Source organism: Zingiber officinale, chromosome 1B (assembly GCF_018446385.1).
Source record: "Zingiber officinale cultivar Zhangliang chromosome 1B, Zo_v1.1, whole genome shotgun sequence".
NCBI lineage: Eukaryota > Viridiplantae > Streptophyta > Magnoliopsida > Zingiberales > Zingiberaceae > Zingiber > Zingiber officinale.
Window position 1 is genome coordinate 121,090,482 of NC_055986.1, and position 16,845 is coordinate 121,107,326.

General features: G+C 43.2%; 1 protein-coding gene across 1 annotated transcript; it reads left to right on the forward strand.

The window, feature by feature from the left end:
• The first annotated feature begins 10,858 nt into the window (after positions 1-10,858).
• LOC121975844 (glucan endo-1,3-beta-glucosidase 1-like) lies at positions 10,859-15,488 on the forward strand. Its single transcript, XM_042527738.1, has 4 exons — positions 10,859-11,217; positions 11,303-12,592; positions 15,094-15,121; positions 15,212-15,488. Exons 1-4 carry the CDS (start codon positions 11,160-11,162, stop codon positions 15,366-15,368), a joined length of 1,533 nt encoding a protein of 510 aa, XP_042383672.1. The 5' UTR covers positions 10,859-11,159; the 3' UTR covers positions 15,369-15,488.
• The last annotated feature ends 1,357 nt before the right edge of the window (positions 15,489-16,845 follow it).

Genomic DNA, 16,845 nt, shown 5'->3' on the forward strand with positions numbered 1-16,845 from the left:
ATCGATCACCTTGTTCAATCGACCGAATAGTGAACTTCCCTATTCACCGAGATTCGCACTTAATTCTGCATTAATGAAGTGATCGTTCGGTCAACTGATCCCCGGATTTGGTTGACCGATTAGCCTGGATTCCTTTATTGCTTTGGTTCGATCTAGTCTGTGCCACATCATCAAGTTCGGTCAACTGATCTACTGGTTCGGTCAACCGATCAGGCTTTGATCAACTTCACTCTGCTCTGGTCTGAGTCAAACTCGTTCGGTCGACTGATCAGGCCGGTTCATGCAAAACAGAGTTAAATATAATATGTCCCAGCAAAACAAAGGTTAGCAAAGTATAGTATGATGCATAAGTAGTAATTGACAATAACACTGTCTTGATCTCAACTTGGAAACCTTCTTGATTTCTTCAATTGGATCAGCGACCTAGGGTTTGTTCCTTCCCGGAACACGACCTCACCGTCGCTCCTCTCCAGTTTGCTTACCTCAACCTACCTACCAAACATTTGTCCTCCAGACATGTTTAGACTTTGCCGCTTAGCATCCGATCGGCTCACCAGGACTTTCCCTTGATCTTCGGTCCTCTAGACCTATCGAGCTTCCCTGCCAAGTGTTGGGGCCTCTCAACCTACTTGAGCTTTTTGCTTGACTTTCACAATCTGCTAAGACTTCCCAGTTGAGTAAACATCCTGTACACTTAGTTAACTTGTTAGATCACAACATGAGTTAACTTAAACTTTTGACAATATCAAAACTTAGGTTTGATTCTAGTGCATTCTGGACCAACAGTTACAAATGATTATTTTTGAGAAAGAGAAATTAGATGTTGATGATAATACAATAAGTATCACTCGTAACTTTGTCTCACCGGCGTATCAGTCACTTATTGATACAGGTTATAACAAGCTGACCCAGAAGATGGTATTGTTAGGACCAAAAGTGAGCTAGAAGGGGGGGGGGGGGGGAATAGCTCGTCGCGTGCTCTGTGCTTGGCGTTGCTTGTTTCTTCAAGGATGCGCAGCGGAAATACAAAGAAACAAATACAAACACGCTAACACTTGGATTTTACTTGGTATCCACCTCCGAGGGAGGTGACTAATCCAAGGATCCACACAACGCACGCACCCTCCACTAATGAAACTCTCCTTTATGGTAACTACCAAGGGCGGAGAAGCCCTACAAGACTCAATACAAGAAGAAGAAAGGGTAGTAAAGAAATACAAGCTTACAATGAGTGCACAAACCCTAACCCTAGTTTCTTCTTCTTGCTTTGATCTGCCTCTTGACTTGGAAGAGCCTCCAAGAACCTTCAAGAACTGGCGATCTCGAGCTTGAGAAGAGCTGTGGAGGAGCTGGTGAAGATCTGAAATGAATCTGTGAAGTGTTCCCGAAGACAACGCTCGCCTGCGGCTCAAATACGACGCAACGGTCGGATCCCAATCGATTCGATTATTCCCAATCGATCGTGGATCGATCCAGAGCGCCTCTGTGCTCTAGAAAAACTCCTGGATCGATCCACGGATCGATCCAGCGCTTATCGCGAGAAGCAGCAGCGTCCCAATCGATCCACTGATCGATTGGGACCTCTGGATCGATCCACTGATCGATCCAGAGGCTTTCTGTTCGCTGGGAAAGGTCTGGATCGATCCACTGATCGATCCAGCACTTGGTTTTTGCCCAAAACCAAGTCCCAAACCTCCCAAACCAACATCCGGTCAGCCTTAACCTGTTGGTACGTCATGCCTAGCATCTAGTCACTCTCTTGACCTGCTAGGACTCCCTCACCAAGTGTCCGGTCAATCTCTTTGACCCACTTGGACTTTTCTTTCATGTCAAGTATCCGGTCACTCTCTTGACCTACTTGGACTTTCACCTAGCTTCACTCACTAGGGTTTTCAATCTGCCTAGCTTCACTCACTAGGTCTTTCACCTGGCTTCACTCACCAGGATTTTCCTTCTGCCCGGCTTCACTCACCAGGACTTCCACAGTCAAGTATCCGGTCAACCTTGACCTACTTGACTCTTCTGCAATCAACCTTTCATTGTCAAACATCGAAATCCAAACCAAGACTCAAGCTTGGTCAACCAGGTTAACCTTGACCTAAGGGATATTGCACCAACAATCTCCCCCTTTTTGATGTTTGACAATACAACAATAACACTTACAATACCACATGTAAGTTAGGCTAATCTCATAGCCTCCTTCTTCATCTTCATGCCACTAGGTAATGAACGTATAAGTTAAGCTCTTCATTCTCCCCCTAAGAGGGCAAACTCCCTCTAGGTAATGAAAGCCTAACTTACCCCCTTTCATAAGTCCTTTCATTCTCCCCCTATTGGCACACATCAACCCATGCCCCATTCTTGGGCACACATCAACTAATCCACTTGTTGAAAACTCTCCCCCTGAAGAGTTGCTCATCGTTGTTCACAACTTTACTCGTTGTGATCACCCTTGAGCATTAACAAAGTCCAATGACCTAAATGAAGGTCTCATACCCTTCATTTATCCTTAACCCTACATTTCTTCCTCAATGTAGACAAATGCCCATCCTTGAGCATTATCCACTGAAACCAGTTGAACAATGAGGTTATCCACTCCCCATTTAAGTTCAAACGCTCAACCTTGAGCATTTTCAAACAGAAGGTTAACCACATTCCAATGTTCATGAAAAATAATTTTCATGTCTTTAAAGAGTACCTCCCCCTAAAGACATGGTGGTAACTTCTGTATTGCACCAACAATGACCTGGAATCCCTAAAACTTTAGGAAACCCAATTGTAGAAGTTTTGAGGTTCAAATATTCAAAATCTGAAACAAACCTCAATCTAAACTTCAACTTAGTCTTCCTTAACCAATCCATCCTTGTTTTCACATGAAAACACCCTTTTTATGTATACAAATATATTTTTAGGGGTTTGGAACGGTTACCTAGACTAAAATAGGTTTAAAGATGCTGAAATCAGGCTTTCCCAGCCAAAATCAGCAACTTGGATCGATTGGAGTTGGGTTCCAATCGATTGAACCTTTCTGAATCGATCAACTGATCGATTCAGACTTCCTGGATCGATCGGCTGATCGATCCAGCGAGCTTCTGCTCGCGGGAGACTTGCCTTCTGAATCGATCCACGGATCGATTCAGGCACTCCAATCGATCCATGGATCGATCGGAGCTCTGATAATTGCTGAATTTCAAAATCAACCAACTTCAGAAACCCCTAGAAAATTCTACAAAAATCCAAAAATCATGAAATTTCGTGTAGGCATTATTTAGGGCATATACTATCAAGGAAAAATAGTTTTCTATGAAAATACTTCATATTTTCAAAGATTGACATAAACTTGAAAACTTGCAAAAACTTTAGTGTTTTCTTCAAGTTTGTGTCTAACTATTCAATGGTGATTACTATCAAAAGATAGCCTTCACCAAGGTTTTCCAAAATCATTTTGAAAACATTTTCAAACCAATATCCCACCATGTTCCTTGGGCTTAATGCACATGACTTGTACATTAGCTTTCCCAATGATGGGAAAACACATAACTATGTGTTTTGATGAACTTAAAAACTCAAACGAATGCACTAAATCAACATCTTGAGTTTTGTTCATCATCCTAATATCTCACTTGTATTTAATGTGCACTAAAACACATACAAGTCACCTTATAGTCCTTGTGAGATGTGAAATTTTGATTTTTCCCTATTCTAGGGATCATGCATATCTATCTAGGCATTTTGAGTGGTAGACATCCACACAGGATGTTGCTAGTTGATTTCACTTGTGTATAAATACCACTTGAAACAACTTGTGTATAATACCACTTGTTGGAAAACTTGTATATGAATGTCATTTGTCCTTATTTATAAGGAAATAAATATAATGCATGATAATGCTATTGGCATACATCAAAATAAAATAGCTTTCAAAAGAAAGATTCCTATAACTACATGATATATGTATGACATGACATGGCATTTTTGTATTTTTCATAATAAAGGAATGAATGCAAAATACAAAATCAAATGTGATGTCATAACATATAATGAGCAAACAATCATGGCAAGATTTAGCATTAATAAAATACCTAGATTACCTATCTAGGTGTCCTTAAACTTAGCTAACTTAAAATTAAACTTTAGATTGCCCATAAGTACTTCAAGAAAATGCCAAAACCTAAATTGACATTTCTAATTCCCTTGATTAATTTATGCCAATTGAAATTAAGCATATTCCTCAAATGTTGGCATATTTCATTTTTCCACAAGAGTAGCACTTTTAAATTAAGACTTAAAATGCCTTCAATTTCCTAAGAACATACCAAAATCCCAACTTGGTAGTTCTTATGAATTTCCCAATATGTGTCATTTAAGATTAAAATCAATATCTTCAATTTTGACACATTTTACTCTACCAAAGAGTAACTAATAATTCCATTTCATTTTCAAAGGTTAACAAAAACCTTGAAAATGCTCCTTGAGTGTCAATTTCCTCAAAGTTGGGTTAACTACCCTTCTAATCGGAGTTGACACTCTCTAACCCATCTATGGGGTGGAGAAGATGCTCCTAGGAACCCAAAACCTATTGGTGCTCCTTGGATGTTCTAGGTACTCACTAGGGATAACTTCCCTAGATGCCTTCCTAATGACCTTGTTGGGCTTCTTAGAAGCCTTGGTCACATTTTCTAGATCAACCTTAAGGATAGCCTCCCTTGTGACCTTATTAGTGACTTTCTTAGACTTCTTAGAAGTCTTAGTCACTTTGGTTGCAAAGATACTTCTAGGGATATCTTCCCTTGTATCCTTGACTTGACCTCTAGACTTAGGGTTTATTCCATAACTATATGGAACCCTATGATAACTAGGCACATCCTTTTTAGCTTTGGGTTTGTATCCCAACCCTCTATGGCCATTGGATGGCTTTTGTACCCCTAAACCTAGGTTATGCTCGTTTTGCCCTAATAGGAAATTTTCCAATCGTTTTAGGGTCGTTTCTAATTTATCAAGTCTTGACCTCAAGACTTGATTTTCCCTCACTAAGTCCTTAGTATTTGATTTTTCATTTGATCTATAAGCATTTTTATTCTTGGGCTTGTATCTATTATCCTTAGTGTTCTTGCCCAACTGTCTATCTACCTTCCTAACCTTAGGTTGGGTAGTCTTGGCATGTAGGGCCACATGCTTTTCCTTAATGCCCTCATGCTTTCTATTCTTATGGTAAATTACATTAAAATGATAAAAATTAGAACTATCATGCTTTTTACCATAACTTAAAGGGGTAGGCTCAATAAAAGTTACCTTCTTCTTTACCTTGGAGGCTCCCCCTTGACTAATGTCTCCTTGAGCCTTGACCATCTTATTCCCCTTGGGGCATTGACTTCGGTAATGCCCCTTTTGGTTGCACAAGAAGCACACAATGTGCTCCTTGCTCTTCTTTGTTCCGGGGATGGTCTCCTTGAGCTTCTCCTTGCCTTTTTGTGTCATTTGGCCCTTTTTCTTGGCCAATTTGGGGCACTTACTCTTGTAGTGCCCATGTTCCCTACATTCAAAGCATATAATATGATTTTTATTATTAATTGAAATATTTATACCTTTGCTTGTAGGGGTGACATCTTTTCCTTTGGATCCGGAGGTAGAAGCTTCCTCTTGATCCAAACTTGATACTCCTCTATTTGATTTTGCTTGACTTGTGGAGGTGGAAGCTTCTTCATCCTCTTCTTCTCTTGACCCGGATGTGGAGGATTCTTCTTGTTTTTGATCCGGTGTCAATGAAGATTGCTCCCCCTCAATCCTAGAGGTGGAGGCTTCACCTTCTTCTTCATCCTCTTGTACATGAAACAAGGAATATACTACTTCCTTGCTCTTTTGATTGCACTCCTTTGAGGATGAAGCTTCTTCTTGGACTTCTTCTTCGGAAGTTGAGCATCTCTCAACTTCGGAGTCCTCCTCTTGATCTTGATCCATTGAGTCGCCCTCTTTGGATTCTCCTTGATTTGGTACAGTGGAGGGGATCTCATGTATCTTTGCCAACTTGCTCCAAAGCTCCTTGGCATCTTCAAACTCTCCAATTTGAGCCAAAATGTTGCTTGGCAATAAATTTACCAAGAGCTTGGTCACTTTATCATTTGCCTCGCTCCTTTGAATTTGCTCTGAGCTCCATTTGCTTTTCTTGAGAAGCTTGCCCTTGGAGTTTGTTGGAGCTTCAAATCCTTCCATTAGAGCAAACCATTGCTCTATCTCCATCATAAGAAAGTTTTCGATTCTTGATTTCCAAGAATCGAAGCTCGTGGAAGTGTATGGTGGAGCCACCCTCGTGTCGAATCCGAGCCCATCTCGGAATTCCATTGTAGAAGTTGAGCTTTTGAATTTCTTTGACTTTGACAATTTGCTTCAACTTCTTCACCCTCTAGCTTCTCTTGTTATGCTTGACCCTTCCGGCGATGATTCCGGTGAAGAGCAACCTTGCTCTGATACCACTTGTTAGGACCAAAAGTGAGCTAGAGGGGGGTGAATAGCTCGTCGCGTGCTCTGTGCTTGGCGTTGCTTGTTTCTTCAAGGATGCGCAGCGGAAATACAAAGAAACAAATACAAACACGCTAACACTTGGATTTTACTTGGTATCCACCTCCAAGGGAGGTGACTAATCCAAGGATCCACACAACGCACGCACCCTCCACTAATGAAACTCTCCTTTATGGTAACTACCAAGGGCGGAGAAGCCCTACAAGACTCAATACAAGAAGAAGAAAGGGTAGTAAAGAAATACAAGCTTACAAGCTTACAATGAGTGCACAAACCCTAACCCTAGTTTCTTTTTCTTGCTTTGATCTGCCTCTTGACTTGGAAGAGCCTCCAAGAACCTTCAAGAACTGGCGATCTCGAGCTTGAGAAGAGCTGTGGAGGAGCTGGTGAAGATATGAAATGAATCTGTGAAGTGTTCCCGAAGACAACGCTTGCCTGCGGCTCAAATACGACGCAACGGTCGGATCCCAATCGATTCGATTATTCCCAATCGATCGGGGAGGCTTTGGATCGATCCACGGATCGATCCAGAGCGCCTCTGTGCTCTGGAAAAACTCCTGGATCGATCCACGGATCGATCCAGCGCTTATCGCGCGAAGCAGCAACGTCCCAATCGATCCACTGATCGATTGGGACCTCTGGATCGATCCACTGATCGATCCAGAGGCTTTCTGTTCGCTGGGAAATGTCTGGATCGATCCACTAATCGATCCAGCACTTGGTTTTTGCCCAAAACCAAGTCCCAAACCTCCCAAACCAACATCCGGTCAGCCTTAACCTGTTGGTACGTCATGCCTAGCATCTAGTCACTCCCTTGACCTGCTAGGACTCCCTCACCAAGTGTCCGGTCAATCTCTTTGACCCACTTGGACTTTTCTTTCATGCCAAGTATCCGGTCACTCTCTTGACCTACTTGGACTTTCACCTAACTTCACTCACTAGGGTTTTCAATCTGCCTAGCTTCACTCACTAGGTCTTTTACCTGGCTTCACTCACCAGGATTTTCCTTCTGCCTGGCTTCACTCACCAGGACTTCCACAGTCAAGTATCCGGTCAACCTTGACCTACTTGACTCTTCTGCAATCAACCTTTCATTGTCAAACATCGAAATCCAAACCAAGACTCAAGTTTGGTCAACCAGGTCAACCTTGACCTAAGGGATATTGCACCAACTGGTGTGACGGTCAAAGTTAAGGTGGTGTGACGGTCAAAGTTAATGTGACATCGCAGTCAAAGTCAAGGTGTTGTGACGGTCAAAGTCAAAATAATAGAGCATTTCCCACCTAGCTTGATTGTTCACCCAATGCTAAGGCTTTCAAGTCCAGCCCGACCTAATTGCAAGTCGAGCAAGAGAAGGCCGACCGTCCCTTTCGTCGGTCGAACATAAAAGGTTTAATGCTTTACTCTTGAACTGAAAAGATAGCGTGCCCAACCGAGTTTAAAGATGGTTGCCTTATGGGCCGATTGAAATATCTGACCCAGTCAGTAATCGATCAGCCATATGTATAGTCAGAATAAGAATCGACCTCCATGAGCCTCATAAATCTCCCTATGCATGTTTAGTCAAATAAAAGTCCGGCCAGGTTTAAGGCACTTATGTTCTCAAATCTCTCTATGCATGCTCGACCAGATAAAAAGTTGGTCGGGCTTAAAGTACTTAACTTTATATTGATTTCCAACATGCCCAATGCATCATATTATTTTTCAAACAGATCGCTAATATTATGCAAAACATAATTGAGCAGCTTAATGCAAGGACCGATATAAAGGAGGCTGGCCTTATAGGTCGACCAAGATATACGCAGCATAATACATAATTGAGCAGCTTAATACAAGGACAAACATAAAGATGGTCGGACCATAGGGGCAGTCGAGATATACTCAGCTAATAACAAAAGCAGAGAATCATAACAATTTATCAGAATAACAATCATATGTCAGAGAATATTCTGTTGGAATCTTCTTCAAGGATTATTGTACAAAGCATCCCTTTTTATACTGCAACGAATGTTTCTGGAGCCTAGCGAATGTCAGGGAATGTCGGGTGTCAGGCTTTGTCTGGCGGTGGTCAACACGTGGCTTCCTCCTATAGGCTGGCGGAGGAATCGAGAGGAGTATGAGCCTCCAACCGTTAGAATATTCCCTGACATGCGATGATTATTCTTTGACAGGTGGTTACGATTCCTTGTATATTTGTCCTGTAGTGTCTGATCTCTTTGATCCGCAATCCTTAAGCTGTCTGTATTTAGCTACCTGACCTGATGGCGACTCCAGACCTGTGTATGCTCCTGTCTCGCTCTGCTTATCCTGATCCTACCTCCGACTCGTCATGGGCTTTGACCTGGTGATCCCCGCTTTCCACCTTCAGACCTAGGCTTTAACCTGTTTCCCGGTTTGCAGGTTGGGTCTATCCACTGACCCGCATCTGTCCGCGTCCTCCCCGGCATGCACATCCCAACCTGCAAGCTGGGTCTGATTCCCGACCCGCATCTGCCTACTATTATCCAAGGCATGTACGTCCCGACCTGCACGCTGGGTCTGATTCCCGACTCACATCTGCCTATTATCCAAGACATGTACGTCCCGACCTGCACGCTGGGTCTGATTCCCGACTTGCATCTGCCTATTATCCAAGACATGTACGTCCCGACCTGCACGCTGGGTCTGATTCCCGACTTGCATCTGCCTATTATCCAAGACATCTACGTCCCGACCTGCACGCTGGGTCTGATTCCCGACCCGCATCTGCCTACTGTTATCCAAGGCATGTACGTCCCGACCTGCACCCTGGGTCTGATTCCCGACCCGCATATGCCTACTGTTATCCAAGGCATGTACATCCCGACCTGCACGCTGGGTCTGATTCCCGACCCGCATCTACCTACTGTTATCCAAGGCATGTACATCCCGACCTGCACGCTGGGTCTGATTCCCGACCCTCATCTGCCTACTGTTATCCAAGGCATGTATGTCCCGACCTGCAGCTAGGTCTGATTCCTGACCCGCATTGCTTCACCAGAGGCCTTTCCTTCAGTGCATCTATCTGGTCAATAGGCTTGCCCCTGAGTTGCACCCGATCCATGGGTCGCATCTGACCCGTGGGTCTTGTTCTCAGCTGTATTTGGCCCTGTGGGTCGGATCCGGTCTTGATTCCTCTTGAGATCAGATCTGAAATACTGTCCTTTGGCTAGTCTGTCAACCGAGGCTTTGACCTTAGCCACGTGGGCTTGAATATTGACCTCCCTGTAAACCTGCCTCCTGACCTCCACGCTGGCGTGACTTTTGACCAGCCACGGGGGCTAGACTTCTGACCTCCCCGCTGGCGCGACTTTTGACCAGCCACGGGGGCTAGACTTCTGACCTCCCCGCTGGCGCGACTTTTGACAAGCCACGGGAGCTAGACTTCTGACCTCCACGCTGGTGTGACTTTTGACCAGCCACAGGAGCTAGACTTCTGACCTCCACGCTGGTGTGACTTCTGACCCTTCTGTAGCCTTGACCCCGAGTCACATCATCTCACAGACCCCACAACAATGCACCGTATCAGTCGTCTCATGATTGCGGAGGTTATGAGAGGTGGTATATAAAGAGGTCTTCTCCGTTGGCAAGATACGTTCTCTAAACATCTGACACTTACTCTCGCACGGATGTTCTCTATTGTTCTTCTTTCACCCGGTTGGAATTATATTGACTTGGACGTCGGAGGACCTGCATCAGAAACTCCCTCTGATTTTTGGGCACTGACATTTTGTTGGCTCGTCTCTGTGTGAACAAGATCGAAAGGAAGCCACTTCATGATATAAAAAGTTCTCTCTTAGCTAATAACCAATTCACCATGTCCAACACGCCATCTCTACAATTTTCAAATAGAATCACTTATAAATTGTAGGGATCATATATGGCATATCAAAGTATTACTAAAGTTATTATTTTGTTATTAAATTGCCTTTTTTTACAATAAGTGAATAATTTAGATGTTAATTTAGAGTGTTCGATAACAAAATAAAAAAAATTAAATGTATTTTAAAATTAATCATTTTTTTATTTCGATAAGGTATTATTTTCTTGAATTTCAAGGAAGCAACATGGGATTATTTATCCACTGCCGAAGTCAAATATGAGAGACATTGTTAAGCAATAGAAAGCTGTTTGTTCCTCCAGCAATTGGCATCCCACTCGAGCATCGGCCGCATTGCGACGGCACAAGTTGAATGGCATGGCAAGTAACCTGGTGGTCCAGTAACAACTCCAGTCCATCTCCGCTAAAGCAACGAGTAATTTGGAAATGGTTGGCGTGCAGTCATTTTTCCCTACAAACAAGCCAAAAGTTTACTTAGCTGTCCGTCTATCTTTACGACTTTACCCCGTCCTACTCCCCCCGTAACGTTGCTGCAACATCCATTGCTTCATCTCACAAGTCAAACAGCAAAGGTAACAAATTGTGTGGAGAAAAATAGAAATCAACAAGAACGAAAAGAACACGAGACTCGCCAACCAACGAACCAACCAACGAAACTCCAAGGGAAAGCAAAGATAATGCGACTGCTGCTCATTCGCCTCCACCGAGCACAAGCACTAGCACTAGCATTAGCAAAACCAATTCCTTTCCAAGCTGCAGACAAATTGAGGGCAGTCCCAGCTCCATGGGATCAAATCCCTACCCACTTTTCCTCTTCCTCCTCATCCATTATTTTCTTGCAGGTAACTTTGGTCTTCGATCACCTTGATTTCGCTCCTCCACCTGCAAATGTCGTGTCTTGATCCAATTTTCGTGTTGCATTTGCAGTTGGAGCGGCCGCTGGTAGCCGATCCGCGAAGGCGCCGTTCGTCGGCGTGAACATCGGCACCGACCTGTCGAATCTTCTCTCCCCAGCTGACATCGCGGCCTTCCTGAAAGCGCAGCAGATCCAGCACGTTCGCCTCTACGACGCCGACTCTGGCATCCTCTCCGCCCTGGCGGGCGCTGGCGTCTCCGTCGCCCTCGGTGTGCCCAACGACCAGCTCATCGCTCTCGGCTCATCCAACGCCAGCGCCGCCGCCTGGGTCGCCCGCCACATCCTCCCCTTCGACCCGGATACCCCAATCTCGGCCGTGGCTGTGGGGGACGAGGTTCCCACGGCGGTCCCAAACGCCCTCCCGGCCCTCCTACCTGCACTCCGCTCCCTCTCCGCAGCCCTCGCCGCCGCTAATCTCTCCTCCATCCCGGTCTCCACTCCGCTGCCGTTCTCCGTCATCCTCGATCCCTTTCCCCCCTCGCAAGCTTACTTCAACCAGACGCTGGCCTCCGCCTTCCTGCTCCCGCTCCTCCAATTCCTGAACGATACCGGCGCACCGCTCATGCTCAACCTCTACCCTTACTACGCCTTTATGCAGAGCCGCGGCGCCGTGCCCCTGGACAACGCCCTGTTCCGGCCCCTGGCGCCGGCCCTCGAGGAGGTCGACCCCAACACGCTTCTCCACTACACCAACGTCCTCGACGCCATGGTCGACGCCGCCTACGTCTCGATGCGCAATCTCAACTTCAGCACCGTGCCTGTGCTCATCACTGAAACAGGGTGGCCACACAACGGCGCCCGCCGGGACGAGCCCCACGCCACGCCGGACCTGGCGAGCACCTACAACTCCAACCTCATACGCCACGTGTTCGGTCGCACAGGCACACCGATGCGGCCGGAGGCCACACCTAGCGTCTATATCTACGAGCTATTCGACGAAGACCTGCGCCCAGGGCCGGTGTCAGAGGCGAGCTGGGGGCTGTTTTACGGGAACGGAACGGCGGTGTACCTGCTTCGGTCGACGGGAGCAGGGGGCTTCCTGGCGAACGACACGACGGATCGGACATACTGCATGGCGGCGGAGGGGGCGGACCAGCGATCGCTGCAGGCGGCGCTGGACTGGGCGTGCGGCCCGGGTCGGGCCAACTGCTCGGACTTGCAGCCTGGGGAAAGCTGCTACCTGCCAAACGACGTTAGGGACCACGCTTCCTACGCCTTTGACAGCTACTATCAATCGCAGAGCAAGGCCGCCGGATCCTGCTACTTCCAAGGCATCGCCATGATCACCACCACCGACCCGAGTAAGTCAATCAAACCACAATCCTCTCCTTTGTTTTTTTCCTTACATTTTCATCTGCAGTTCAGTATTGTTTCATAGAATCATAGTTCGCTAGCTAGCTAGCTAGCTGTTTTAGATCAATTTGTGTTTCAAATCGCAAATGATTTATTTAAAAATAAGATTGATAAGTCCATCGATGGACAATACACTATCAACATGTGAGTGAATTTGGTGATATATGATCGAGAGCTGGATGGGGAGGCAAGGAGGACTGGCTGCAGAATGTGTCAGAACAAGCTTAGATTGTAGTTGCATAAAATAGCAGAATGAGCTGGATCCTGCTGTAAATCACATTTTCCACAGTTTTCTGAAGGCCACTAGAATAACGAATAGTTTGATTAGAAAATGATTCTTTCATCTAGTCTGAAGCATGCAATAAAGTTGCTATGGCATATCTATAGCATATTACCATAGATGATTTCCCAAGTAATAGTACATTGCAAATTGGTGCTTTCTCACATGAAGTTATGTACCCGCACCAAAAGATTTGAGGGGAAAAATAATAAAGGGGACCCTCATTTTCATTATGATCAAAGAGCACTTCCTTTTCCAAAATTATCCAAGGAAATTATTATTCCAACTACCCTTTCCTCCCCTATTGAACCAATTCTGCCAAAAAGAAAACACCAAAACTGCTTATTTTCTTCGTTTTTTTTTCCCTCACGATTATCTTCTCAACATTGCCAGTCTCTCTCTGTCGGTCTCCTCGAGATCATCTCCTTTGCCACTACATTGACACCCTCTTCTCCTTGTATCTTCCCTAAGGCCCTCTTAGATTGACTCTCTAAAATGATCAAACTTCGAAAAATAAAAGTTTCATATGAAACTATTCAAAATCACCCATTTCACAGTCACAAACAACTACACATTTACAAAAAAGAGCATTTAAAGTATATAAAAAAGGAAAATACATACACTTGGTCTTTGAAATGACCAAGCTGTCAAAATGAACAACGAGATTGTTCTTTTTCCTTTCCGCAAAAGGGTAAGAAAGATAAATCTATTTGTCATCAAAAAAAAAAAAGCTACAGTGCTACAAGAACACATTCAAAAGAATCAAATAGAGTTATGCCTTTTTCATCTGATAGTGGTAAACAATTGCAAGTGGATAGTTTTAATGAAATTGCTCATTGCCTTCTAAGGGCCGATGCAGCCTATCTTGCATTGCAAATGCCTTACAGTATAAACACACTCAAGAGAGAAAAAAAATCCAAAACCTAAATATATTCCCTCTGATAATGGCAAACAATGAAAGATGAATAGTTTCATCTAGACCGTTCATTTTGACTGCAAATTCACAATAATACAATTGATAGTTTCATCTAAGTTTCATAGGGCTTCCACTTGGGTTATTTTTCTGTTAATTTTACTTGTGAGAACTAATATGTGTGATTAAATGCAAACAAACAAAAAGTTTGTGCCACTTATTGACTGTTTTTGAATTTTAGGCTCGACAAAATGGTTCTACACTCTTCATTTACAAAGCATAAAGACATCTATGGATTTCTATTTGAGTGATTTTTCTGTCAACTTTTTCAGTTTTTGGGTCTAATGCAAGGATGTTTAGATGCAAATTTAAGATCTTGTGTCATGATTCATCATATTGAAGTTTTACAACGTGCAAATTGATTTCACATTCCTTGACAGTCAAGTGTAAGACTTCAAAATGACCAATCACTTACATCAATTTATTTATTTTTTGGCATTTGAAAACTCCTTGCATTAAGAACTACAACTGAAATTTTAACCAAAACAACCCATTCAACCTGGAATTCCCTATAAATTATTATAATTACACTGGATCTACATTCAGGTGGAGAAGTGGTTTCACACTTTGATTTGCTGTAGCTTAAAAAAAATCAACTTGATGGAAGTTGCTAAAAAGTATAATGGATCACTGCATTTATCTGTGGGACTAATGGACATAAATCCTCCTAGTTTCGATACACCCCTCACATGCTTCATGACTCAGAAGTACAATTTACTTTTAAAATTTTGGATTGGTAGGATTTGAAACTCAGACCTTTTGCAATGATACTATGTTAAGGAAAAGGAGTATTTTGAAGACAAGTCGGTGCCAAGAAGGCTCTCACATTTATTAGAAATGGATGCCTCCTTGACAACCATGACTTCATAATATATAATCTAGGAAACAAACATTTTTTGCAATTGTTTAAATTTGGTACAACTCGGTGCATCTTTGAGAGTTTACTTCTGTGATTGAGGAAAACTCTATCAACCTGCCTGATCCAGCATTCCAGATAGAGTAGGTTGAGTGGCTGGCTGCAGATTCCTGTTGCAATGAAATACTTTATTTATCATTCTGTTTTGAGTCCATTTGGTCGTTACAATGTTCAGCATTAACTGAGTTACTCATGTTGCTATCAAGTATTTTGTTAATCATTGTTCCTTATGACCTTGCAACGCTTTGTTCATTACTGAAATACAAGTGTCATGTTGCAGGTCATGGAAATTGTATCTTTCCTGGAAGGTGAGAGAACCTTTCAATAGTTTTCACTCAAAATATAACTTATGACATTAACATTTAACAAATTTTTCTAAGTTCTGTTGTTCTATGCAGCAAGCAGATGAACATGACAAGCGAAGGCAGTAATGCTACGGAAACCAGCAAAGCAGGTATACCTCCCAGATTGAGACTAACAGAGCAGAATAACAACATTGTTTTCATGATCTTGAACATGATTTTGGTGGTTTCTGTCTCAACCATGAGGCTTTAGAAACTAATGGCTAGCAAGGAAGAGCTAACAAATAATTTGGCAATTTTGTAGAAACAATACAATTATTTATTGATTAGTTATGTAATAACTGTCTTTGTGGAATAAAGTTTTGTTCATATTCTTTCTTTGTTAAACTCTTGTCCATAAAGTCTGAGAACTAAATTAACAACCACCAGCTTCAACTTCCATCGCCGTGGTACCATAGATGAGCGTGATTGGGCAATTTTGTGAAACTCCCATATTTATTTATCTTTTCTTAATATCGTGTGATGGTATGTAATGTCTCTATTTTTTTTTTCATTTATATTTTTCTTTTATAATAATTCATATATATATATATATATAACTTAAATCTAAACTGTCGACATAAAGAGAAATACTAAATTCTTATCATAGGTTCCTGATTTATTTGTAAACAAATAAATTGTTAGATTACGTGGAAATATAAACTAAAAAGGGTCTTTAGGTTGTGTGTCCACTGCCCAAGCCTGCTCATTGGTCGCCACCTCCCATCTCACGTGTCTCGCCTCTCAAATAAATTCAACGGTGAATCTACGGACTCAGCATGTTCAAAACTATTTTATGCAATAGTTAGCCTATAATCTAGTGTACTAAGGGAAGCACATGCTGGGTAACTTAGGATTTGATTGCTGGCATATCATAGACATGAACATAAGTATAGGCATCGACATAAGCAGAAAAGCATAAACATGCAAATAAACTTAAGCATGAGAATAAACATAATCATAAGCATGTATATAAGCATAGGTACAAACATACTTGTAGGCATAAACGCACATACTAAGCATAACCATAATCATATTTGAACCTATCATGAACATAACTTGAACATAGGCATAATCGTAAATGGAGTGCCACGTAAGCAGACTGGCATGTTATAAACCACATAGGGTTGGTGAGCTCCCGGGTTAGGGTAACCGGTCACACCCTACCTCATAAAATTTGGTGAGCTCTCTGGCTAGGGTCACCGGTCACACTCAACCACATAGGATTTGGTGAGCTCCCGGGCTAGGGTCACCGGTCACACTACATTCACATAGGATTTGGTGAGCTCCTAGGCTAGGATTACCGGTCACACTCCAACCACATAGGATTTGGTGAGCTCCTAGGCTGGGGTTGTTGGATCTTAAAGTTCGCTAGAAAGGGGGGGGGGGGGGGGGGGAATAGCGATCGTCGAAAAATCGTAAACTAAATCGAGTATGCAGCGGAAAAAATTGAAGCAATGCTAACAAACCAATTTTACTTGGTTCAGAGCCTTTGTCGATTCCTACTTCAAGGCCCGCACGTGAGAGTACTTTCCTTGGACAATTACTAATAATTCGCAAAAAGTATTACACAATTTAGTACATGGACTATAAAAAATACTGACAACAAGGAAAATGAAATTGAGTCGCAGGTTGTCGAAAGAGCTTCGCAGCGTCATAGGAATGTCTTTGGAGCAGCGCACAATAGAGCA

What these genes read in the sequence shown, in the direction of transcription:
- LOC121975844 (XM_042527738.1), top strand. Translation starts at nt 11,160, where the DNA reads ATGGGATCAAATCCCTACCCACTTTTCCTCTTCCTCCTCATCCATTAT. An exon ending in CATCCATTATTTTCTTGCAG is followed by an intron (nt 11,218 to 11,302) that starts GTAACTTTGGTC and finishes TTGCATTTGCAG; the next exon opens with TTGGAGCGGCCGCTGGTAGC. An exon ending in GATCACCACCACCGACCCGA is followed by an intron (nt 12,593 to 15,093) that starts GTAAGTCAATCA and finishes GTCATGTTGCAG; the next exon opens with GTCATGGAAATTGTATCTTT.